This window comes from Aedes albopictus, chromosome 3 (genome assembly GCF_035046485.1).
Source record: "Aedes albopictus strain Foshan chromosome 3, AalbF5, whole genome shotgun sequence".
NCBI classification, from domain to species: Eukaryota; Metazoa; Arthropoda; class Insecta; order Diptera; family Culicidae; genus Aedes; species Aedes albopictus.
Window position 1 is genome coordinate 12,911,239 of NC_085138.1, and position 26,444 is coordinate 12,937,682.

The 26,444-nt window shown below is 41.8% G+C and overlaps 1 protein-coding gene across 1 annotated transcript in view; it reads left to right on the top strand.

Moving 5' to 3' along the window:
- LOC109421803 (calcitonin gene-related peptide type 1 receptor) overlaps nucleotides 1-26,444 on the top strand; it is a 213,798-nt gene that overhangs the window by 128,030 nt on the left and 59,324 nt on the right. The window contains exons 5-6 of the mRNA XM_062860396.1: nucleotides 5-96; nucleotides 20,116-20,242. Coding sequence (XP_062716380.1) covers nucleotides 5-96; nucleotides 20,116-20,242 — 219 coding nt within the window. The remainder of the gene's footprint in view (nucleotides 1-4; nucleotides 97-20,115; nucleotides 20,243-26,444) is intronic.

Below are 26,444 nucleotides of genomic sequence, written 5' to 3' on the forward strand. Positions count from 1 at the left end.
GCAGTTCCGGCGGTTGGTTAACGACCTGTACATCGGTGGCTACACCATCTCGCTCGTAACGCTCATCGTGTCGCTGTGCGTTTTCTTTAGCTTTAGGTAAGTTTTTCCGGGGGTGGGGGGGTCGATCTTGACCTTTCGTTCTGTTCGTTCATTTCATACGCCAATTACCGACTTTAAATTTTATTTCAATGTCTTGCTTTTGATTACAAATTGAAAAAAGTTCCTGTAGATGATTGTTTTAAATAATAAGCTGCTTACTAAAAATCACATTCATCAGAAGTGTTATAAATTGATTCTCACACTTTATCGACCGGTAGGATAAATAAGGCGCAGCTTTTGATAGGGCATCTGAAATTCGATTGGTTCCCTTCGTAAAACTACTAGTATCCATGCGTTTCCATAAGTTTTCTGAAAGTTTATGGAAATGTTTCGGGCTTTTTCCTCTTTCTACGCAAGTTCCATCTAAGCGGAAATAATTAACGTTGAACGTCTACTAGTGACTGTATTTTCGATTCAACAAACTCACAATTCAAAATATACAAGTAAATCTAAATATGGTATCTATGGATGCTTCACCGATTATCTGTTATTATGTTATCGATTCACGCTACCAAATAAGAGTTGAAGAGAGAACCGAACCAAAAACGATTGCAAATAATTGGGATATTTGATATTTTGTTTTTGTGCAATGAATAATAAATCTATGGGGTTGGGGAATGGTAGCATAGAGAATCAATAACCGGATTATTCCCTAATTTGGGATCGATCAATACGCTTAATTGTTCCGATAATGTGGAAGCAGAGGAAGCAGAGGAGCAGAGGAAAAAAGCATATTTTGATATGGCGAACAAAAAGTGATATTTGTTTGCTTGAGATAAGAGGTAAAAGTACTGAAAATAATATCTCAATTTTACTCCAGGAACATCATCATCATAGCACATTTAGCTCTTGGTAAGATCGAGCTAATAGCAGTGAGCTATTTGATTGATCTTCAAATATCATATTTTGCTATTGGTTAGATGGTTCAGGAACAAATTTTTGCTATTATTTTCAGTACTTTTACCTCTTATCTGAAACAAACCAAATTTTGATCGTCAGTACTTGAACTCTGCCCGGGTAGCCTTAATCGAAACAAAGTTATAGTAGGGTCTTGTACCATTTGGGCAGGTGTACCTATTTTGGGCACTTGCCGCTGTAACTAAGTCAATTTCGAAACGATTGATTTGAAATTTTGTCTAGAGTTAGGCACGTACAGTATCTAACTCTGTACAAAAATTCAAATCAATCGGTTTGAAATTGACTTAGTTATAGCAACAAGTGCCCAAAATAGGTACACCTGCCCAAATAGTAAAATACCCTATTGTAAATTGTAAATAGTGCTAGCCTTAATCGAAACAAAGTTATAGTATGAACAACTGACCTTTTAAAGTCAACCTTAGCTTACGGTTACAAAAACATGATTTTTTCTATTACTTACGTAAATTCCTTGCTTACTCTATCATTCCCACAGACAACGACAAGCTCTCATTTGCTTGGTGGGTAGCGTTAGAGCTCCCCAAAGCACAATTTACAAGCATAATAAACGCTGGTTGCCTTTTCGCCGGATTTCGATGTCGAGCACCGTGGAAATTTGGTGTCGTTCAACAACCTTCCTACGTGGTTGTGTGTTTTACATACGTGAAAGACATTTGGCAGTTACGCATCTTAGCCAACATAAGGCTGGAAAGTTGCTCATGAATTTTCTATGGTTGTTTCGATTGATTTTTGAGATTCAAGCAGTTCTCATCCCGGTTTGGATTGAAAAATTTATTTAACATTCTTAATGCATCACGTTGGAAACAGATCGCTGACGTAGGGTCAAAAATTACCCTATTTAATACACAAGGAGCGTTAATACAGCTTTCAAACGTTAAGGGCCCCTATAGCCACAGCTGTAAAGGCATGACCGGGTTGTAGATCTCAATTCGCTTCGCGCTACCCTCATTAGTACGAACTCTTTGCATTCTTCTCCTAGCTGTTAGGCAGGATAAGTGGAGGCCTGAGATGTCCTAGCACCACTGGTACACTGATCAACCGCTGTTCCTGAGTAAGGATCGTCTTGACAATGCACCGTCGTACGCTTAACTGGGGTTCCGACTAGGTCGTAGCTGGACAGGTGTTTCTCACCACGAGCAATCACTCCACAAATGCAGGCATTTCGAAGCGTCTGGTATGCCGTTCACAATGGTGGATACCGTCAACCCTCCAGTCTGAATTAAGTAGGGTTTAGACCTGGACATAAACAGGTCACATCGATGATGGACTCCGCACCGTCCCTATTGCTCCTTTCAACAGCTCCAGATGTTAAAGTCTCCAACGATGACCAAAGGGCTCATTCCTGCCAGGACTACATAGATGAAAACTGATCCATAGACCATCGACCACCTTGAGGGAGGGCGGCATTGGTTTCTTGGTTGCATAGCAACTGCAGTGGGTACACCACATTGATCTTGACCTTGAGATGGTTGATATGGAAACTAAATACCTCCGGGGTCTCCAGTTAGCCTAGTGGTTAAGGCTATGGTTCGCCAATCCAGAGACGGCTGGTTCGATTCCCGTTCCGGTCGGGAAAATTTTCTCGACTCCCTGGGCATAATGTATTATTGTACTTGCCGCACAATATACAAATTCATGCAATGGCAGCCAAAGAAAACCCTTCAATTAATAACTGTGGAAGTGCTCAAAGAACACTAAGTTGAAGTGAGGCAGGGCCAGTTCTAGTGGGGACGTCGAGCCATAAAGAAGAAGAAGATACCTCCGGAACTGGAAATTCACCAGTTGTATAGATCGTTGCTTCTCGCGTTTTGGTGATGCAGCTCGAGTTATAGCGCGATTCGCTCTTTGTTCTGCAGCTCCAACGAACTGCATTGCATTTTAGAGACCTTGATGAAGTTGTTGCCCAATCAACTTACCCAGTTGCTCAGGGACTCCCAATATCTTCGGTGCACTGGAACCTTTTTTAATGCTCCAGGCTAGGGGTGCATAAATTAAAATAGGCATTAACTTAGTTCGCGAGAATATGTTGTACCGACTTTTTGAACCCTCTAAGCAGAATACCCTCTTCGAATGAGTGTAATCAGTTATGTACTTTTTAATTCCGCCCTATTTTGGCAAAGGATAAGCAAAATAGGGCGGAGGAATTAAAGGGTACATAACTGATTACACTCATTCGTCGCGAGAATAGTTTTTGCTCTTGAACGTTTGAGATGGGGCTAAGGAGGTTTCCCAAAAAAGGTGGTTGCAAGGGGCTTCAGGGTTGTTTCGGGATTTCATTAGCTTTTCAAGGGCGTTCCGTCAGATTTTTTTTGGCGTTTTAATGGGATTACGGGGATTTAAGGATCGTTTTAATACATAGTATGTATTAGAGGGTTTCAAGGACGTTTAGAGGGACTTTAAGGATGATTTAAGGGGTATCAGGAGTCTTTTCATATGGTTTCTGGAGCGTTTCAAGGCATTTCAGAGGCATTTCAAAGGGCTTCGGAAGGTGTTCAGGAAGGTTTTCGAATAATTTCAATGGCGTTTCAATAGGATTACAGAGATTTCAGGGGTGTTTCGGCGTTTATCAGGTTACGGTTGTAGTAAGCGGAGTGGCCATCTCCAGAAAGAATCTTCTTACGGTAAGTCCCCGCGGAAAGCAATCAGGAATCCGGATTCCTCAAGCGTCTAACTTCCATCACTGTTTCGTCCTTTTCTCCGTCCCCGTTCCTGTCACTCGTTCAAGTCCCTCAATTAAAGGTGAGCCTATTATGCACATGCATTAGTATTAGTGGCGCAAGAGTAAGACCCTACAACGGACGTATCATGCGGGGTTTCAGGAACACCCTTAAATTAAATGAGTTTTCAAATACGAGGATTTTAAGGACATTTCAATAATGAGGTTACGGATGTTCGAGAGGTGTTTCAAGGCACTTCAGGAGTATTTCAAAGGGTTGCAAGGTGTTCGGACTGTATTATAGACTTCGCAGCAGTGCGTTTTTGTAGCAGCAGCTCAAAGCTGAAAAAATCCAATTCATTTATTATTTATGTTACATGATACAAAACAGGTTATCTTACATAGTCTTCTCCGCTAAATTCTCGCTCACAAACTCTGTCCTTAAAGGCGGTTTTGTCGACTCGATGTGCAAAGCTATTAGAGTCGTATAATTATTTATATAATTCATTAGATATCAATTAAAATTAAATTATTACCTCAATTGGTCGGGGTTCTGCTAAACCGAACCAAAGACCATTTTTTGAAAAATTGAGTTTTCTTAACCATTAGATGAAGAATATGATGATCTTCTTTTCGTGTAAAAATCCAGTAATTCTGACAGCTCTTCGTGGAGTAAATTCAAAATTTCTGTTTGGCAGAATATACAAAAAATAAAATTGCATCCAACCAGAGTGAACTGTAAACCATTCCATAGAATCAGCGAAATGTTTTAGTTTTGGTCCAAATGATGAACATTTCAAGTTTTCCTCATCGCTGTCAGATTTCTAACTTCTAACCGACTCATAGTAACAATCTGTGAGAGAATTTAACACGTAATCAAAAATACGGGTGTTGGAGGATTGATTTGGATTTCGATGGCGTTGATCGCCATTTTTCCAAATCACAGTCAGCCAGACCGAACCAAATCCACTGCATTTAAAAATCAATTTATTCTCAACAATACAAAGATGAACTGGCTTTGAATACATGCGTTATGTTGATACACCTCATACTGATTATTGAACCCAGGAGCCGTCATTGAACAACAAGGCTAATAAGAATAATAAAGCTTGAAAAAAATCAAACACTTGGTTCGCTTTGGCTGATCGAAAAATGGCGTTTTCACGAAAACCATGCTAGAGAGGAATGTTTAGAACTTGATTCAGACTTAACAACTGACCTTCAGCTAAGTAAAATGGCCTAGAGGTAACGTGCTTGGTTATCACTTAAAGGACCCAAGTTCGAATCTCTTTAATATTTTCGAATTTTTTTTGTCTTAGTTCACTTTGGCAGATCATTTTCATGGTTTTCTTCGACCAGTATAAATTTGAAGTACACAAATTGCTCCATTTTCACATCTCAGGACCTCAGGACATGCAAGGACATCATTTGACATAATCACTCTTGTTCTGTGCCTGCACATGCACCGCCTATAAAAAAACGTAGATGGGAAGGGCTGAGCTGAGAGGGCTTCCGCCGTTTACATTTCACACTATTTTGAGACCTTTGTGCTACCATACTACGCGTCCTCTCTGATTCATGTGAAGGATTGTGAGTGATATCGATTTCAACTTCATAGACACTGAAAAATCGAGATTTTTTTATCACATTCCGACTGGTTTTCTCTGAAACAAAGAAACACAGTCAGCCAGACTGAACTATAAACCATATTCCAATGTTTTTGTTCAGCCAGAGTGAACTGAGTGCAAAGTACTGAGAAATTAAATGGTATTATATCAATGATTTTAAATAATTTACATGTTTTCTTCATCTCTGATGGTTAATAAAGGCTTGTAAGTTACATGTGTGCGAAAAAGTTTCAAATAATCTTAGCTGTTGTTTATTTCTGAGTGGTTGAACTTGAAGCTTAATTATCTCGGAATAAACTTTTTGGCGCTTAGTTCGGTTTAGCAGAATCCCGGCCAATTAATAGTGGCAAATTCAACCCCACTTATTTCCACGTTGCGATTCTACCAAACTGTTTGCTCAACTGTCATAACATCATACGCATTTTCACACTATCAATACAATCAAACGTGATGCGGCGCCGTGATGCCAGAACATCCCCCACCCCGTGGATCCAAGTGAAGATCATCTTGCTCTTCCTCGGGTTCACGAGTCTTTCCTATCTCCATAAGCGCCAACTTCACCACTGGCCGTCTTAATAGCCCAGATGCGGTACGTACGATCACTTGCCGGACCCGTCCATCTTTCGCGGTTATGAGCTCCTCAATCCTTCCGCGGGTCCAAGTCCTTCTGTCGCCTTCGACAACATACACCAGGTCCCCTACTTGAACTGCTCGAACATCATCGATCCATTTAGAGCGTTTGTTGATTGTAGGTAGATACTCTTTTAGCCATCTGCTCCATACTTTATCGGCTATGTACTGACTCCGTAGGTAGCTGCTTCGCAACATAGCGCCGAGATCCGTCGACATCCTTAGCGGTTCATGACTTGGTGATGATCCTCCAATCAAAAAATGATTGGGCGTTATCGCCTCCAGATTTTCTCTATCTACAGGCATGTAAGTTAATGGACGGGCATTTACGAATCCTTCAACTTCTGCTAAAACTGTCAGCAAGACTTCATCGGTGAGTTTACGTCCATCGTCAATTGCCTTCATTCCGTCCTTAACGCTGCGCACCATCCGTTCCCACACGCCCCCCATGTGTGGCGCCGACGGGGGGTTGAACGACCATTTCGTATGAGCATCGGTAAAAGTTTCTGCACATGATTCATTGATTCGTTGGATTTGCTCTTTTAGCTGACGACTTGCGCCAACGAAATTGGTCCCGTTATCGGAGAATATTTCGAGCGGCGACCCTCGCTTTCGAACAAAGCGTTTGATTGCCATTATGCAGGAGTCCGTGGATAGATCAAAGGCGATTTCTAGATGGATAGCGCGGACAACTAGACAGGTGAATACCGCGACATATCGCTTCTCTTTGTGTCGCCCAACGGTCACTTCCAACGGACCCATGTAATCTATTCCGACATAGCTGAATGGACGAACATATGCAGTAAGACGTTGTTCGGGTAGGGGCGCCATCCGCGGGAAATGTGGCTTGCTCGATTTAATCTTGCACCACATGCAGTCCTGGGCTACTCGGTCCACCACAGCGCGTAGATGAGAAATATCGAACCGCTGACGAATTTCGTTTACAACGGCTTCCTTATTCGTATGCCCACAGATGCGATGGTAATGTTCCACCAGACGAGTCGTTATGAGATGGTCCTTTGGTAATATCACGGGGAAACGACAATCAAACGGTAGATATTTCGCATTAGTCGTCCTACCGTCAACTCTCATTACTCCAAATTCGTCGATGAATGGAGAAGATTTGTATATTTTACTCGCTCTGTCGATTTTCTTCCATTGCTGTAGCGGCAAATCTCGGTTATGAGTCAAGATCTTCACCTCATCCGGAAAACATTCGGCCTGTGCTATACGCCAAAGTAACTGTTCCGCTTTTAAGTATTCGCTCTGCTGCAGCGGAACTCTAACCGTTGGTGTTAGACATTTCAGGTATCGTTGTTGTAAGGATGTCGCTTCTACCGTTTCCGCTGGTTTGCCCTCAACTCGCAGACGACAATTGGAAACAAATCGAAGAACTTGGGCCATTGTACGAACAAGAATCTTCCATTTAGAAATTCGTTCGACATCTATGAACGGTTCAGGTACTGGTACGTGGATAAGTGCATAACGGGCCCGAAGTTCTTCCCCGGTGTTTAACGGAATTGCTTTCTGCGGTGGCCAATCGACCTCGGGTTGGTTAAGAAACAATGGACCATTGAACCACCTGCCATGCGAAGTTGGTTCGGTGTCTTTACCCCACTTTGTTAAGGCATCCGCTACGTTGTCCTTTGTGGGAACCCATCTCCAATTCCTAGGCTCGGTCAACGACTGGATCTCTCCTACACGATGAGCCACATACTGCATGTATCTTCTATGATCCGATCGAATCCATGAAAGTACCGTAGTTGAATCCGTCCACACGAACCGATCATTCACTTGAATTGTATGATTTTCGCAAACATTCTGCACAAGGCGTGCTCCCAAAAGTGCAGCTTGTAACTCCATTCTCGAACCCCACGTAACGCACTGAGACCCTCCGAAACCCCCAACAACTTCTTCGTAATGTCCTCGTAACGCCTTTGAAAGTCGCTAGAAATCCTCTGAAACTTCCTGAAATGCTTCCAAATTTCCTCAAAATCCCCTATGCATATAACGCACCTGACACCATCTGAAACCACCGTAACGCCTCTGAAATACGCTGAAAACCTTCTTAAACCTCCTAAAATGCTGTCTAAATCCCCCTAAAAACCCCTCGAACCCCATGCAACGCGAGACCATCCAAAACCACCAAAAATGCCCCCGTAACGCTTAAAAATCCCGTCGAGAATCCTCTTAAACTCAATGTCTTCAAAACCCCCCTCAGACCACCGAAAACGCCCCTGAAACCCGCTCCGAAAATCAATGTCCGCACAATCTCACGCAATCTTCACCCCTGAGTCCCCCTGAATTGCCACTGAGATTCACTGGAGCTCCCTGATGCCCTTCGGCAGGACCTTTTAATCCCCCTTCTGAGATCTCCTTGATTGTACTTAAACCCCTAGGGACCCCTGAAACACCCCTGCAACCTCCCTGTGCTTTCTCCTTTCGCAAACATTCTGCACAAGGCGTGCTCCCAAAAGTGCAGCTTGTAACTCCATTCTCGGGATAGATTGGTGCTTCAGCGGAGCCACTTTACTTCTTGCCATCACCAGAGTACATGTTACATTGCTGCCATCGAGTATCCGGAAATATGCAGCACAGCCGTACCCCGCTTCGCTAGCATCGGTAAATACGTGTAGTTGTAAAGTTCTACAGGCATCCTGTCTTGCACGGCTAAAGTAGTGACGCGGAATCTCCAGTTGGCCGATCCCCTTCAGAAGTTCAGTCCAGCGTCTCCATTTTGCGAATTCTTCATCTTGCACCTCTTCATCCCATGATACACCTGAACGCCAGACGTCTTGAAGCAGCATCCTTCCGTGCACCAAGTACGGTGCAAGGAGTCCCAATGGATCGAAGAGACTCATAATGCACCGCAGAGCCATTCGTTTTGTTGGTCTTTTATCTCCAGCAATGTAAGCAGCCAGTTCCCCTCGGAGATCGGTAGAGAACACAAAGACGTCTTTAACAGGGTCCCACATCATTCCCAGCACCCTTTCCCATCCGTCGCTTTTATCACAGACAAACGAAGGTCCTGGGGGTTCAACGGTTTGTCCTAATTTCAGCAACACTTCGGGACTATTACTCGACCAATTCCTCATTTCGAATCCCCCGTTTTTATGAATGTCCCTCACTTGTAACGCACGAGCTACTGCTTCGTCTGTGGTATCTGCACTATCGTAATAATCGTCCATATAGGTCTTGTCCACAATTGCCTTCGCAGCTTCAGGAAAAAGGTTCGCGTGCTCTTCAGCGTTGACCTTCAGAACGTGCTGAGCAGAGCAAGGCGAACACGTCGCTCCAAACGTCGCAACGTCCATCACGTAAACGTCTGGTGGTTGATTGAGGTTGAAGCGGAAGAAGAATCTTTGGGAGTGTTTGTCCACCGTCCTAATGCGGATTTGGTGGAACATTTCCCGAATATCGCCTCCAAAGCCAATGCGCCGTTCTCGAAATTTGCAGATTACAGAGGGAAGTGATACGAGCAGATCCGGACCTTTCAAGAGTTGGGAATTTAAAGACACACCATCTACTCGAGCGGCTGCGTCCCACACTAGTCGCTTTTTATTCGGCTTCCGAGGATGATGCACGACGTTCAATGGGAGGTACCAGACTCGGTTTGGATCCGCTTCCGCAAGTTCTTTCTCCGTTGCTTTATGTGCATACGATTTTTGGACATACTGTTGAATTTGTTGTTGTACATTGGCCTTCAATTCGGGGTCTTTCGCTAATTTGGTTTCCAAGCACTTCATCCTTTGCAAGGCCATGGCTCGACTATCAGGAAACTTGATTTCGTCGGTCTTCCACAAAAGACCTGTTTCAAATCGGTCACCCACTCGTCTGGTCGTCATTTCCAACATCCTTCTAGCTCTTCTTTCTTCAGCAGGTTCGGGCAATAGCGTCGGTGACACTCCTACATCCTCAAGAACAAACCGTTGCCGAACCATTTCGTTCAATTCGTCATCAGCAGGGCATTTGCAATTGTGATGGTTCAAGTGATTCTGCATTACTTTTCCACCCGGGCCGTAGATAGCCCAACCCAAGACGCTACGCACCGCGATCGGGTCGCCAGGTTGACCGATCTTGCTTTCTATAGGTGCCAATAACTCCAAATTTTGCAAACCAATCAGTAGTTTTGGAACTGCATTTGCATAGGACGATACTGGGACGTTTTGCAGATGATGGAAGCATTTGCTCAAATCCTCAAATGATAAGCTTTGTCTAGGGAGATTCAAACCATTGATCGTATGGGCTTCTTTGAGTAGGTGTCGCTCCTGCTTTCCTCGACCAGCAATTTCAACGTCCACTAGCCGAGAGTCCTTTTCATTTCGAACCACATTTGACGTCCATCTCATTTCTAATGGTTCCAATTTTCCTTCCAGTCCAAGACTACGCGAAACGCTGGATTCTATCAGGGTGAAAGAGGAGCCTTCATCGAGGAAGGCATACGTATCGACGTACCTATCCCCGTTGTATAACGTGACCGGCACAACTCTGAAAAGTACTGATTTTCCTACTTTACCATGGGTATGGCAGTCTGCTTGGACTTCAGCAGGTGATATCGGGCGATGTAACAGCGGATGATGTCTTGAGCGGCAACTACCAACAGTGCAATGAAATCTGGATCTACACTTCCAACGTCCATGGTCAAATAAACACACCTCGCAGAGCTTCCATCTTTCGGCGGCTGCAATTCGTGATTGGACATCCATCTGTCGAAACTTTTCGCAATTTCTAACACGGTGGTCAGTACGCTCGCATATTGGGCAAGGCTTCCTGTCGATGCCATCCTGTGAATCAAGCTCATTGAAAATGTGGGTGTTCAGATGACCTCGTTCGCGTGATTTCCCCTTTTCCTGCTTATTGACATCCGTTCTCGGTTGCAACAATGTTGTAACTTCGCTGGCGTCTTCAACAAGTGCTGTCATGAAGCCTCCAAACTCCTTTAACGTTGGATCTGGAAATGCTCGCTTGTGTCTAACCCAGTCTAGTTTGATCGCTGCAGGAAGTTTATCCACTAGCTCGTCGAGTAGCGCTGGGTTAGAAAGGTGTGCCTTTAGGTTCGCTGCTTCCAGACTATCGCACAACTGCTGCACAGCCATTCCAAAGTTCATCAACGTATCGAGTCTTTCTGGTTTAGGAGCTTCTACACTTCGAACTTTCGCAAGCAAAGTCTTGATTAAAAGCTCAGGTCTTCCGTATAAGCGCTTTAATGTTTCTATGATCATCGGCACACTCTGCGGAAACATCAATTTGGTAACGACGGCTTCCCTTGCTGGTCCTCGCAAACACTCTTGCAATCGGATGATATTTTCGACATTCGAAAACCCGCAGGCCATGTTAGCAGTTTCAAAACTGCTATAGAATATGGGCCACTCACTTGGATCTCCGGAGAACGTAGGAAGCTTTCTGGGCCATATCTGTCTCGCAGCCAGCTGATTTGCACTAGGCCCCACCCCGTGGACCGACTGGTCGATCATTAGGGCTCTAGCTTCCGGTACCTCGGGTACAGGTGCAAACGATCCGGGTGGGAAGCTGCCTATTGGTGGCTCAACGCATCTGCTGTTCATGTTGGAATCAGACTGCATGTGTTGGTCTATCAGCCAAGCCTTGGTTTGTTTGGCTTTAGTGCCACCGCTAGCATTAGAGCTACTTGCCTTGGAACTACTATCGTCATTTATGATTTCTTCCAATTCGAGCTTTTCCTGCAAGTACTTTTCCATAGCCGCAATTTCCTTTGCACGAAGCGCCCTCTCCTTCTCCCTCTGGATTCGTTCATCCTCGAGTCGTAAACGTTCTTCTTCCAACCTGGACTGTTCCAATAGACGCTCGTTTTCTAATCGCAGTAGGGCTAGACGTGCTCGGGAACGAACACTGGAAGTACCGGATGCATTAGTTCTTCCATCCAACGATTTGTTACCATCCACCTGATTATGAACGCTACGAGAGTCACGGTTTGCGACCTCCTTAGGAGGGTTAGGAGGTGTCAACGAATCGGGTCCATCTCGCCGGCGTTGTTCTTTAGACGTCGATGCTAATGTAGATGCAATAGCACACTTGTTGCAACGCCATGGGCGTGTTTCAACTCCCGGAGACACGCCGACACATGAGTAATGGTGCCAGGTGGAACATTCATCACAAGCAACCATCCCGATATCAGCTGAGTTTGGTCGGTCACACGATCGACAATCATAGCGCTCACCTTTATCGGACATAATGAGTGGCTATCTTTGAGAATGTTCGGACTGTATTATAGACTTCGCAGCAGTGCGTTTTTGTAGCAGCAGCTCAAAGCTGAAAAAATCCAATTCATTTATTATTTATGTTACATGATACAAAACAGGTTATCTTACATAGTCTTCTCCGCTAAATTCTCGCTCACAAACTCTGTCCTTAAAGGCGGTTTTGTCGACTCGATGTGCAAAGCTATTAGAGTCGTATAATTATTTATATAATTCATTAGATATCAATTAAAATTAAATTATTACCTCAATTAATAGTGGCAAATTCAACCCCACTTATTTCCACGTTGCGATTCTACCAAACTGTTTGCTCAACTGTCATAACATCATACGCATTTTCACACTATCAATACAATCAAACGTGATGCGGCGCCGTGATGCCAGAACACAAGGGCTTTATTGAAGATATCTCTTGAAATCCTTTAAAGCAATATTCCCCTAAAACTCCCTCGGGCGCCATATACCGCACCTGAGACCCTCCGAAACCCCCTTCGTAACGCCTCCATAGCGCCTCTGAAACCGCTGAAATGCTTCCAAAATCCCCTTGAAACCTCCTCGGACCCCAGTAACGCACCTAAGACCCTTCGAAATCCCCGGAAACGGCTTTTTAATGCCTCTGAAATCCGCTAAAATCTTCTGATACTTCCTCAAATGTTTTCAAAATCCACCTAAAACCCTCTCGGACTCCATGTAACGCATCTAAGTCCCTTGGAAACCCCCGAAAACGTCTTAGTAATGCCTTCGTAACACTTCTGCAATCCGCTGAAACCTTCTGATTCTTCCTGGAATGCTTCTAATATCCCACTTAAACACCCTCGAACCCCACGTAACGCACTGAGACCCTCCGAAACCCCCAACAACTTCTTCGTAATGTCCTCGTAACGCCTTTGAAAGTCGCTAGAAATCCTCTGAAACTTCCTGAAATGCTTCCAAATTTCCTCAAAATCCCCTATGCATATAACGCACCTGACACCATCTGAAACCACCGTAACGCCTCTGAAATACGCTGAAAACCTTCTTAAACCTCCTAAAATGCTGTCTAAATCCCCCTAAAAACCCCTCGAACCCCATGCAACGCGAGACCATCCAAAACCACCAAAAATGCCCCCGTAACGCTTAAAAATCCCGTCGAGAATCCTCTGAAACTCAATGTCTTCAAAACCCCCCTCAGACCACCGAAAACGCCCCTGAAACCCGCTCCGAAAATCAATGTCCGCACAATCTCACGCAATCTTCACCCCTGAGTCCCCCTGAATTGCCACTGAGATTCACTGGAGCTCCCTGATGCCCTTCGGCAGGACCTTTTAATCCCCCTTCTGAGATCTCCTTGATTGTACTTAAACCCCTAGGGACCCCTGAAACACCCCTGCAACCTCCCTGTGCTTTCTCCTATAAACGTCCACTGGCCACCGTTTCCATGGTGATCGTCCTTATTATATTTTCTTATGCAAAATATTGGTGCTGAGAAGCTCTCCCTCTTTTTATGCAGAGTATAAAAACGTACATAAATCAAGAGTACCTACATAATAAAAACTTGCATAAAAAGAGGTTTAATGTAGCCCACACCTGTTGCAGATCAGCGTCCGCATGAGGTCTTCACCACTCATCTACGTTTACTCTGTCGGTGCTGTTCCATCGCGCTCTCTACCTCACCGCTCACGTTCGCTTCTGAATTCATATCTCTGTACATCTGTATAGAATGACGTCGCTACCAGCTCACCGTATGCTGGATATTTTAGCGTGTACCATGTCAGTTACCATTGCAAGCGCATCAACCATCAAACTCAAGAGTATACCATTATCAGGTACATGCAGGCATCTTTCCTGATGTACCCAAGGCGCTCCTAGCTGGGCAAGGAACATTCGGAAGTAGTGTCAGGTCGATTGTTCAGTGGTACATCCGAATTTGTCCGTTTTATTTTGAATGCGCAGCAGGGCTCACTACCGAGCCCACACCACGCCTAGGCCTTTTCTGCTTGACCAATTCGGGTACCAGGGGCTCGATCACACTTATGTGTGGATAATGTTTACTTATGAATTATTCCTAGGATGTTTCCATTGAACGCTATTTGTGACCACACCCCCTCCCGAAACGCTCTTGGGCCGCCTGACACACTCCTGGGTGCGTTGATGGCGACAAACTTTACTCCAACGCCGAGCGTATAGTAGAGCACCATCTTCGTCGGTCTTGAGTGATGTTCCTTCAGTTTCCCCGAACGTGTAGGGATCGTAGATCTTCTTCAACCGCGTGCAGCAAGCGCGTTCGCGGCCCCCAACGAAGTCGCTGACCTCTACATGGTTCCCTGCTGAATATTGTTTTCGTTGTTCTTCCTTCCGACATTCGCATTACGTGTCCAGTCTGCCGGCCTTAGGGGCTGTCCATAAACCACGTGGTCATGAGGGGGGGGGGCGGTTTCGGCCAATGACCATTTTGTATGGACAAATAAAAAATTTTGTATGGACAAATGACCACGCGGGGGGGGGGGGGGAGGGGGGTTGAAAAGTCCCAAAAAAATGACCACGTGGTTTATGGACAGCCCCTTATATGCGTTTCACAATATTCGCATCTTTGTACACTTGGTACAACTTGGAAAGACGCAGGACAGTAGCTAGAGGGTACTATGTGGCTAAAGCCCTGCTGTGTGAAGTTGACGCTTCTTGAATACTAGCTCAGTTTGACATCAACATCGGAGCCGGAGTACTGCGACAAAGAAGCTTTCTACGACTGCCATTTCACCGGACTAATTACGGATAACATGAGTCCATTGGAGCTATGTGTGATGTTTTTAATAATTGTTTTTCAATGTTTGACTTTAATATTAGTGCTAAATCTTTCCGTGACAGATTGTAAGGTCACTTTTATGAGCTTTTAAACTCTTTTTTTTTCATGTAGACCAAGGCGTCCGATGAATGTACTCAATAAACCATAAAGCATAAACTCGTGATTCATGCATCTGCGCCACACTCCATTTTCTTGTTTCCCACCGAAAATTGGCAACAGCACTTTGCGCTCAAAAACTCCGCAAGCTTCTCGGTCTACCTTCTTAATGTCCACGCCTCGTGACCGTATAGAGCAAACGGAATAATCAGCGTCTTATATATAGCAAATTTCGTTTGCGTTTACAAGTAACGGGGCCTAAGATGGTTACGCAATTCGTAAAAGGTCCTATTCGTAGCTGTACCATTTTACTTTACGGAAACGTCATGTCACAAGTAAGGACTGTTCAATTTATAAAACGGACAACTTGCTTGTGCGATAACTTTTTTATTTTTCAATAAAATCATTTTCAGTTTTTTGCATAACTTTCTATAGCTATACTCAAATGTAGGAAAAATATAACATTAAGCAAAATGTTCTTTATTGTGTAACTGAAGCGGTTTTCGTAAAACATCAATAAAAACCCATTTCTCAAAATTCGACATAACTTTCCACATACTAAACATGCAAATTTTCATGAAGATTTCAATGTATTGGAATCTTATACTATTTTACTAAAGGTAAAGCTCAATAGTTGGTTAGTAATAATGCACCAAGTTGCCTCCAGCTTGTTATAGTGAATTGCCTGATTTTCATAGAAATTATTAAATAAATATTTATTCAAGTCCTGTGATGCAATAGCACAACAAATTCGGCTAAAATTTTGTCCAGAGTAGAAAAATATTGCTTTCTGAATGATACAGAAGAAAAAAATTGTTTAATTGCATTCTTCATCAAAAATTTAATCCATAAAGATGGTCATATTAAAAAAAATGCAAATTTTTTGCTGCATTGATGCAGATTTTCGACTCTAGCGAATCTGGTTATTGTTTATTCTCAACAATGTTGGTCCTATGTTATTGTACACTTTATTTAATAACAATCGAATGTAATTTTTTTTATTTCCTACTTCATTGTTATGTAAAATTTGCATTAGGTTGCATTGTTATTTGGATGAACTTTCAAAGAACCAAACTGTTTTGATTACGGTGCCTGTAATGGCACACAGGAACCAAACCAGCAATGCTATTAAGAAGCAGTTTTCTGCATTTGAAACCGCATTATTCCTACTTTCGACTGGATGTATAAAAAAATTGTTTATTGAATAGGTTCATGCCCCTTTTGCTTTACAATTAAGTTTTAATAAAAAAAATCGAATCTCCCTTGAGACATTAATATTTCAACAACAAATTTTCCAATCGAGTTTAAACTTCGCCAGAATGCTTATTACTCATGCTGCTGCAGCATGGCACATGAAAGATGATGTACTGAACAACGAAACAAGGGTGGTTAAATTTGAACTACGCGTCTTCTTTTTATAGCCATGTAAAGTTGTCCGTTTTATAAATTGAACAGTCCACACAATTCGTGAAACAAATTCTTCAACAAGTTCAAACACATCCTCATCAATCACTACTTCAGCACTAACACCACTAGGCCTGTCTCTGTCTCTACCCGCTATCATGTACTTCGTCTTGGTAAAAGTAATCGTCAAGCCGACAAACATGTATGACCGTGTGATGAAAGTGACATTCTTTTGCACACCAGACCTCCTAATCGCTCCTTCGAGTGAAATATTGTACTAAATTTGAAAGAGCATCACCCTGATTCAATAAATCCAAGGTCACAAACGATGTAGACACTTCGTCTGCGATCCGAATACTTGATTTTGATCCATCCAGCGTTGCGCGTATCAGCCTAACTAGTTTCACCGGAAAATCATGTTCTGACACATAAAGTGTAGAATTAGCTCTAAGTTAAAATACACGTAAATAAAAAAAAAAAAAAAAAATTCTGACATTATCTACCAAAGCTCATTTATTTTCATTGAATCGATGGTGAGTCTGCGAGTTATATTCCCGAAATTTATCTAGGATCATCCGCAGGTTAAACCATGGGTTAAACATTTGATCCGTTGTTGATTGGCCTTCCACCAGCCTGGTATTCGCCGACGAAGGACTCCTCAAGAGCTCTCAGTCTGTGGAACAAGACACTTGACAGTACCTTATATTCCGAATTTAAATGAGTAATCCTTCTGTAATTTGGCACACTCTAGTATGCACCCTTTCTTGTAGATTGGGCATATGAGGCCATCCAAACAGCTGGTAGGCAATTCTTTATCCTCCCAGATATTTACAATAATCTGGTGGATTGATTTATGTAGCTGCTCGCTTTCGTGCTTGAGAAGTTCGACCGAGATCTCGCCCTTCCCAGTAGCCTTGCTGTTTTTTAGTTCTTTAAGTGCCTTCTTAACCTCGTCCAGTGTTGGTGGTTCCACTGCTTGACCGTCATCCATTATGGTAATCCTGTTCCTGCTACCATTCAACAAATCTTCGAAGTACGCCTTTCACCTGGCTGTCACCATTGTTGTGTCTATCAGCGAATCTCCTTCCCGGTCACTGCACATGGCGGGCACTTGCGCTGTCTGGTGCCGCGCACCATTGACATTTGTATAAATCCTCCGCATGTTATTCCTGTACATGCTTTCCTGCGCTCCAGCAATCACACTCCCTTCGTGCTGCCGTTTTTTTACTCCGGTGAATTCGTTTCTCTGCTGCTCTGGCCGCCCTGTTCCGCTCTCTGTTGAGTCGAGTACCGGCCACTAGCATTTGACTTCTGGCGTCATTATTTTCGTTCATCACTCGTTGACACCCGTCGATGACACTCCGCGCCGCTATGCGGTACCTATCGCCTATTGAGCTATTGTTGTCACTGCTTCATGGGTAAACCCCCATAAACTGTTGACATTCCCAGATCCGTTGGTCTCCTATCCTCTCGTTCAACTTCTGATGGTACTGTGCAGCAACCCCTTCGGCTGATAAGCGTTGGATATTGAAACGCATCGATCTGTTGTTTTTTGAACCCGTGACGTTGGATAATCGCGCCCGAATTTTTTCGGTTACAATGATCCGAGTCAACGTTCGGGCCTCTGTAGGACCTCATATCTATGACGTCCAAAAAATGTCGCCCATCGACCAACACGTGGTCTATCTGGGAGCAAGCTTCACCTTTCAGTTGTCGTCAGGTGTGTTTTAGGATATTATTACGTGCGGAGTCCTTAATTCGTTGCCGGGTCTGTTGCCGTTGAATCAAGCCGTTTACGCTATTGCTTTTCTTGGTGTTTGAAGGATTTCAGCAGGCTATCGCACCGGTCCGCGCTGCCTACATCGCGTTGAAGGGGCTGCTTCCTTAGGTATAGCTGACGCGATACAGCATTTCAACTTAGCCGCTGGTTGCCTGAATAGATGCTGTTTGAACCGCACCTTCTTGGTGGAGAGACGCAGTGCTTAGGCTATACTATCAGCTAAGCTTACCTGGCGGTCTTTGTCATCGCTTGACCCGTGGAAGCATGAGGTCGGAACTTGAAAGGGCCACAGCTATGATGGACGCTCCTTGCCGATACACCATTTTGCAGCCCACTGGCTCCGAACCCTATGTAAATAAATCGATGTGACTTCTCATTATATGTAAGTTTTCCAGTATATTACAGACATAACAGCAAACCTGCTGTGTGCCAGTATAGACAGACATAGACAGACATGTCTTACTATCAATTTGTTAAAATTTGAAAGAAAAGAACATGTTGAAAGACTGAAAAAAATAATGTATGTTCCAGCTCAATTAAGATTGTTAATAAGCTACTCATTCACGAAAGCTAAAATCGATAAAATAAGTAGAAATATGAGAGTATCCAGAGTAGCAACACTCGCTTACTTGTAAGCCCACCCATGATTTTCAGAGGATGCAAGGCATGAGCCGTGAATCGTGTGATGTGGTCTAATATTGTTGATGTGGTATTGTCATTAAATCGTTATTTGGCAAATCAAGATAATGAAACAGCCATATGAAAAGGCTCTTACTCAATTTATAATGGGACGTGAACGATGTATGCCTATAAATTTCTTTATTAGCTATCAAATCACATCATTCTCCAGATAGATTGGTTATGAGATATGGTATAAGAGCTTATCATCCTATCATTAAAGCTTTGTGAAGCATTAAACACTAAACATATAATACGGAGGCGTAATCTTTAATCATTAAGAGACCTCTCAAATTCGAAGGCTTTCGTTCATTTTGAGTTCAAATTGCCAAACTATCATCTATCAAAAAAAAAAAAAAAAATAGGAGAAATGTATTCTATGTGGTTTGTATTCAAGCTTGCTCAAAAAAATCACTTAATATACTGCTTTAAAGAACGTATCATCTCACACAAAATAATTCAGAATCAGATTGATCTTTGTAATTACATTGTTTCTCAAATTCCTCGGGGTGGTATTGATCCCATATTACAGAAGTGGGTTTGAAAGCCTAGTGATAGTCATCCAGTTCTTACCTTGTTATCAGACACCTGCACATCCAACAAAGCAAGACAAAGTTTCCTTTCATTAAGATGTAAGGCTATCAATTAGCTATTTTATATGTATGAAGAGTCAGGAAAAGCGTTTCCTATGTTTGATGAGATACAATAAATGGAAAATAAAACTTTTTCTGGTATGCACAATGTAGAAAATATTACCGAAGCTTTTACTCAACTTTGCTTCATATAGATGAAAAAGCACCGTACGAAAACTAGAAATCGATAAAATCAAACTCTAAATTCTGCCCAAGAACGTCCACTTGTTATAGGTCTTTGGCGCCAATTTAGTATCAAATTTGATTTCAAACATCTTTTCGTGCCATTCAATCAATACACCATAAGCCATTATCGTTTACGTCACCTGTTTCGATCATCTTCTACGCAATCTGTTCCAATATCACAAGAGGGTACTCTCCCAATCCCATTCTTTGGTGGCGCTATAAAATTGCACCCAGGATTGCATTGCAACAGCGTCTGCAACAGCAGCAACACCATGAAATGGAATAACTTTTAGCGGTTTGACTTTGCCATCATGAGTGTTTCACATCTCGTTTCGTTTTCCTTTTTCTATATGTATACTTTTCTCCACCCAGGACTCTCAAGTGCACCCGCATACGCATCCACATCAACTTGTTCGTCTCGCTGGCGCTGAGCTGCGTCTTCTGGATCGTGTGGTACAAGTTCGTCGTCGAAGATCCAGATGTAACCAACAGGAACGGGGTAAGTGCAACTACTCGCCGCTGCTCGAGCTGCCAAATTGCAATTCTAATTGTGTGCATAATGCAGTAACGAAATGACTAGGGGTGGGTGGGTGTTGGTATCTAATGTGAAATAGTTGTTGTAATATGGTGTAGAAATCTGATTTTCAGTCTTAAATTTTGCAAAGTAGCATAGTCAAACGCTTCCAACTATTTTTCTCGAACTTTTATTTTTCATAGATGCATGCAAAAGAAATTTTTTTTTGAAATTTTCTGTGTCCAAAATAGTATAAGACCTCTTTTGGACCTCGGAATCTCAAAGCCTTAACCGGAGGAAAACCCGAGGCTGCTGGTCTTGAGCCAACGGCAGCCTCTAGGGTGGGCTTTCAAGACCAAATTGCGATTCCGGGTCTCAGGGCGTATCAACGAGGGAAATTTTTCGGAGTACGGGAACCTATATTTCACAAAATAGTCACAAACGCTTTATTATCCTACGCAATCAGGGAGTCACATTGGCGGCAACGGTTGATATGACTTCGAAGGCGAATGAGATGGCTTAGATGGTAGACTGACTTCTATATATATATATATATATATATATATATATATATATATATATATATATATATATGTATAATTTTATTCATTAGAACTGCCCGTAGAATATTTTTTTGGTATTAAAAATCTCAAAAATTGTTTCCTTTTGATTGTTCTACAAATCGATAAAAATTCTAGAGAATATAGTTGGAAGCATTTGACCAGCCATACCTACTTCGAAGGCATCATTTCAAACCGTTTTCGAGTTATGATTTTTTGCAGAAGAAAATTAGGTTTTTATGCGCCTTTCACAAAAGCTAGGTGAAGAATATTGCAAAACAAATATGACTATCTGGATCAATTTCTAGCATAATCGTTAATTTAAGCAAAAATTTGAACATTAAAAGTTCAAATGCAACTACGAGGGAAGTTTCGTGAGACCTCCCAGAAGAATGTTCAACAAATTTCCGAAATCAACTTCTTGCGAAAGTACATGGAGGAATGGAAATTTTGCATTGCTGTTTTTAGCAGAAATTCAGATATAAACTTTAAATCAACAGCGTCGTTGTTTACAAGAAGTAAATTCTTTAAAAATCTAATAAAATTTTTATAAAATTAAAATTTAAATGTTCGACTATTTTCTCGAGAAATTACCGATTTTTTTAAAGAAATTTGCCATAAATTATAGCACTATCAAGTTTTTGGCTGAAAATTTGAGTTATACAATTATTTTTGCAAATTATTCAGACAAAATGTTCATGGCACCAAAATACACAACACGATATACAATGTCGAGAACTGAATTTCAATTTTACATAGTGTTTTTACTGCAGATAGCTTAAAACATTACATATTGTTAGTGATTTTGGTCGTCGTTCTCAATAGGTTCATATTTGAGTAGGGAGATTCGCCAATTGTGAAAACAATATTATAAATCGAACTTAAGTAATTCTCTCTCAATGTAAACGAATGATGAAAAATTATAAATATTTTCTGTTAAAAAACTTAATTGAAAATGTTGTACCGCTGATGGCACGAAAACTTCACATTTCTTAAGATTAATTTTAAGAAATTTAACCCTCGAGCGACCGCGCTGTTGTATTTTGTACAATGCTAACGTTGGTGGCTAACCGCGCGAGATGCGGAATGTTAAAAAACTGGTATTATGAAATAAGCTTTACTGGCAAAGCGACCACAAATTTTAAAATCACAGCATAGTTACAACAACTGGGAGGATGTCCTTTATATTTTACCATTGTTTAAAATTACGTTTTTATTTTAACTTTATTTGTAAAAAAAATAACCACTCCTTCATTATGAATCTATGATCCAATTGTTGAACACTGGCATAACCTGCGGGAGTTTCAGGGGCGTTTCTGGGGTGTTACATAGGGATTCAGAGGATTAAAAGGGTCCAGGGACGTTCCAGGGGGTTTCAGGAGCGATTCAATGGGTTGCAGGGGCGTTCCAGAGAGCTTGGAGGGTGCCAGGGGTGTTACAGAGTTTTCCAGAAGTGTTCCACGGGCTTCCAAAGGTTTCTGGGATGTCTCAGGGGGTTTCAGGTGCGTTCAAGGGGTTTTCAATAGGCTTCAGGGGGTTTCAGGCGGTTTCAGGGGAGTTCCAGGGAATGTATCCCTGATATCAGAAACCTGAAAGCCTGAAACAGCTTGAAAACACTTTTGATAATCCGCCGAAACTTCCTTGGATTCTCCCTAAATTCCCCAGACTTTAGGGGGGAAATTAATAATCGCATGACGGATCCCAATCGGGTCAAATTTTATCGAAAGTTGGGCCAAACTTAAGCGTTCCACAAATTTTAGTACTAACCGTTCGACAATTTGCGAATCTCCCTAGTCCCTATGTTTGCAAGTTTGTATCAAGTACTTTCAGAAACTGAGATCAAAATTGAGTATACTTTTAATGACATCAAAATTGTTGAACATTGTTATTTTACTGGGCTCATTCCTAGATTTAAATAGGAATTCTTCCAAAGAATCTTCCGGTGATCACTTTTAAAATTTATCCAGGGATTCCTTCCAACATTCCTTCCTAGATGTTTCCCAGAATCCTTTCCGGAATTCTTTCAGGATTTATTCAGAGATTGCTTCAGAGTTTTCTTCATCAATTGTTCCCGAGATTATTTTATTGTTTACTTTCAGCATTTTCCCGGGATTCCTTCAGCGATTTCCCCCGGGATTCATTTTTTGGTATTTCCCAACTTTTCTTTAGAGTTCTCCTAAGTTTGTTTCAGGGATTTCTCCATGCTTCTGTCAAGGATACCTTCAGAAATTAATCGGGAATTCCGTTAGCAATTGCTTCATTGATTCCACCCAAGATTCCTTTAAATGGAGGATCCTTTTGGGATTATTCGGAAATATTTTGGCACTATTTTTAAAACTTGTCCTTCTTGCAAAGCTATAGGCTATAGTACCTCAAATTCACCATAGTTGATTTTTAACCTTGTGAAATTGTGAACAACAGATCACGTTCACAAAAGGTGGTTGCAATTATTCAAATTTCACAATTTGCTCAAATTGTGAAAGAAATAAATAATTTTCCTTAATTTTTCGGCTTCCTTGCACCCTATTTCGCCATAATTATGGCTAATTCCATAAGGAATGCATGCAAATAGTGCGAAGTAGAACCAAAATTAACAAATGTGTCCATAACTGGTACAGCGTTCCTATCATTGGCACACGCCGTTATGAATACTAAAAGTAATGTTGGCTCCCTTTCTATATTCTTCCTGTAAAGTATGAAAGCTACACACTTATAAAAATCACCAACTTCGGTAATATTTTGCCGAAATCTCAACAGTTAGGTTTTGTTTAACGAAAAAAATCAGTAAAACAGGCAAGATTCACCGAACTTCGTTAAAGTTTGACAGATAAACCATAAAATTTTACCAAAATTTTGTATTTTTTGCAGGTGAAATTTCGGTAAAAATACCGAAAGCGACTAACTGTGTATTCAATTATTTGACATATCGATGATATTCGTCGGTCTTTTATCTTATTATTTTTGTAGAAATAGTTTTTCTCAGGTAGTGTGATAACTGGTACAGGCACCCTGCATCGTAATTCGTCATTTCCATGGATACCACATTTTGTATCAAAGATCGTAGAACTTTTCCCATCTAGTAGTGGCTGTACATTACTTACTTGGAAAGGATAAAAACAATCCACAGCTTTGCAAGAAGGTGATGTTTCCAAAAATAGTTACATTTTTTTTTTCTCTCAAGAATAGTTCAGAGATTCTTTCAAAGATTTTTCCCGGAGTGACTTAAGTGTTTTTTCTGCAATTCTTTTCGAGATTCTATCATTGACTTCTCCCGGGATTTAATTTAGCATTCTTTCAAGTACTCCTCCCAAAATTTTTTTAAAGATTGCTTATGGGATTTATTCGGGAATGTTCTTTCTCTGAATCAGCCCGAGTTTCCTGGGGAATTTTATCACAGTAACCATTCGTGACTCCTCCCTAATTCTTCTAATGATTCCACTCAGATTCCTATAGGTATTCCTTCTGACATTTCTTCAGAGGTTCCTGAAGAAGGATTCCTAAATCCTTCTTAAGAAATTCCTCCAGGGAGTGATTCCTCCAAGAATTTCTTCCGCGATTCCCACTTGATTTTTTTTTTCCTGTAGGAGTTTTCAATGATTCAACTTCAACGATTCCTTCAGGGATTTCTCCTGAGATTCCATCAGGGGTTTCATTCAGAGAGCTCCCCCGGGATTCTTTCAGGGTTTCTTTGAAGAAATTCAAGAAGACTCGTTTTGAGATTCATTCAGTAACTGCTCCCAGGGTTTTTAGGGGTTCCTTCGGGGAATTCTGCCGGGCTTCTTTTATGGATTTCCTTGAAAATTCTTCCGAGGACTCCATTTATTTTTCACAGATGTCCGCTAGAGTTTTCGCCCTGAATTCTCTCAGGGGTTTCTCCCGAGATTCTTTCAGGGACTACCCTGGGCTTGGATTATATCTTTCAGGAAGCTTTGATTTCAAGCATGTAGTCGATGTGCTTTGCAGTAATGATTGGTAGCTGAATGTATAATCAATGGCAAACAATTCTGTTATATCAGATCTTCAAGCCATCTGATATTGTTATACTGATCATGATACTGCATAGTATATCGAAAATTTGTCGAAGTCATTTATGTGCCGGGAAAATATAATTCCAAGTTGGTGAGAATACTACATACTGCGGGAGGGTAATAGGCCCAGTCAGACCCCTGAATGGGCAATGTGGGTTAGTGTGTGGGAATGCCATTGAAGGTTTGTACATAATATTCTCCGAGGCTTTCGAAATCCAACAGAGCGCGTCCCCGGGTTGCGGATAGGGGGAAAAGGGAGATTTTTCGCAATGGTACTGTAATCAGCCAATGTGATATTATCTCCTATGGTGTTGTAGTGCAAATGAATGATCTCATTCTATGGGAATTCGAATTTCCTAATAGGAAAGTCACATCAGCAAAGCTTTTATATATGCAAATGCTATCCATGGGGTCATGTCTAGCATTTAATATGTATGGCAATGACTGGTTCTTACCTAGCAGGGGTACTACAAGACCACGCGGACAATTCAATTAAAGGCTTAATTGGGGATAATATATTTTCCAGAACTGAAGGAACATTTTTTCCGGCGAATCGGAGAGGGTAGAAGTTTCCGTTTGTTATAATTGACAAAATAAACAATCGGCCGCTTTTTCTTACTTTGACTTGCTTGGTATTTTGTGGATTATTGTTTTTTGGTTTTGGAAGGTATGCGATTCACTATTGAGCCTTGTTGCGACGGAATTTTGGTGAAACTGGCAACTTTTTATTATCCAATAGGAATTAAGTGTATAAGAATTGTTACTAGATTTAGTGTTAAGTTGTGCGTCGAGTGAGAGAGTTCGTTAGTGATTAAGAAACTATCATGTAAGTTAATTTTAAGTAAAACACAATGTAAATTATTAAAATGAATTTAAATTAATATAGCATTGAAGCTGCCGTGAAATACGCTGCTCTCAGTATGTGTTTCACTAATCCCGAAGAAACTCGCGCCAACAAACTTCAATGATGATAAATCATCAAAACAAAGAGGTCGGTATGGCGACCCGACTGGATATCCTGAAACAGCAACTCGAAGAGTTGGAAGGAAGGAAAGCACTTTGGCGCAAACAGTGCGAGGATGAAGAACGGCGCATGGCACTGGAATTCGAGCGCGAGCTTGCGGAGATGGATGAAAAGTTCTCCAAAGCGATGGAGAAAATTGAATTGGAGTACACGGTGAAAAAAGAGGCACTAATGTGCAAAAATAGTGGGAAAGGTGTCCGAGTACAATCGACAACAGTAAGGTCCGATTCGTGCAAAGACAAAACCCAATTACAGTTTGCCTGCTCCAATCCAATCAAAACGACATCCCAACCACATTTCGTTGCTCCGCGAACGCAACTAACCAAGCCGCTTTCAGTCGGCTGCGATGAGAATACACCCAGTACGGAGGGTTAGCCTAACATTAGCCTAATGTGAGACTAACTGGCCAGCATGTTAGGCTAACTTTTTGTCTCACTTTTGGCTAATGTTAGTCTAAAATTAGACAGATATGACACACTTTTGTTAGACATGTTGCAAATTCGAAACATGTTTGTTAGTCTAACATTAGACTAACGTTAGACATGTTTTAGTATGGGCTGTTAGACGAATGTTAG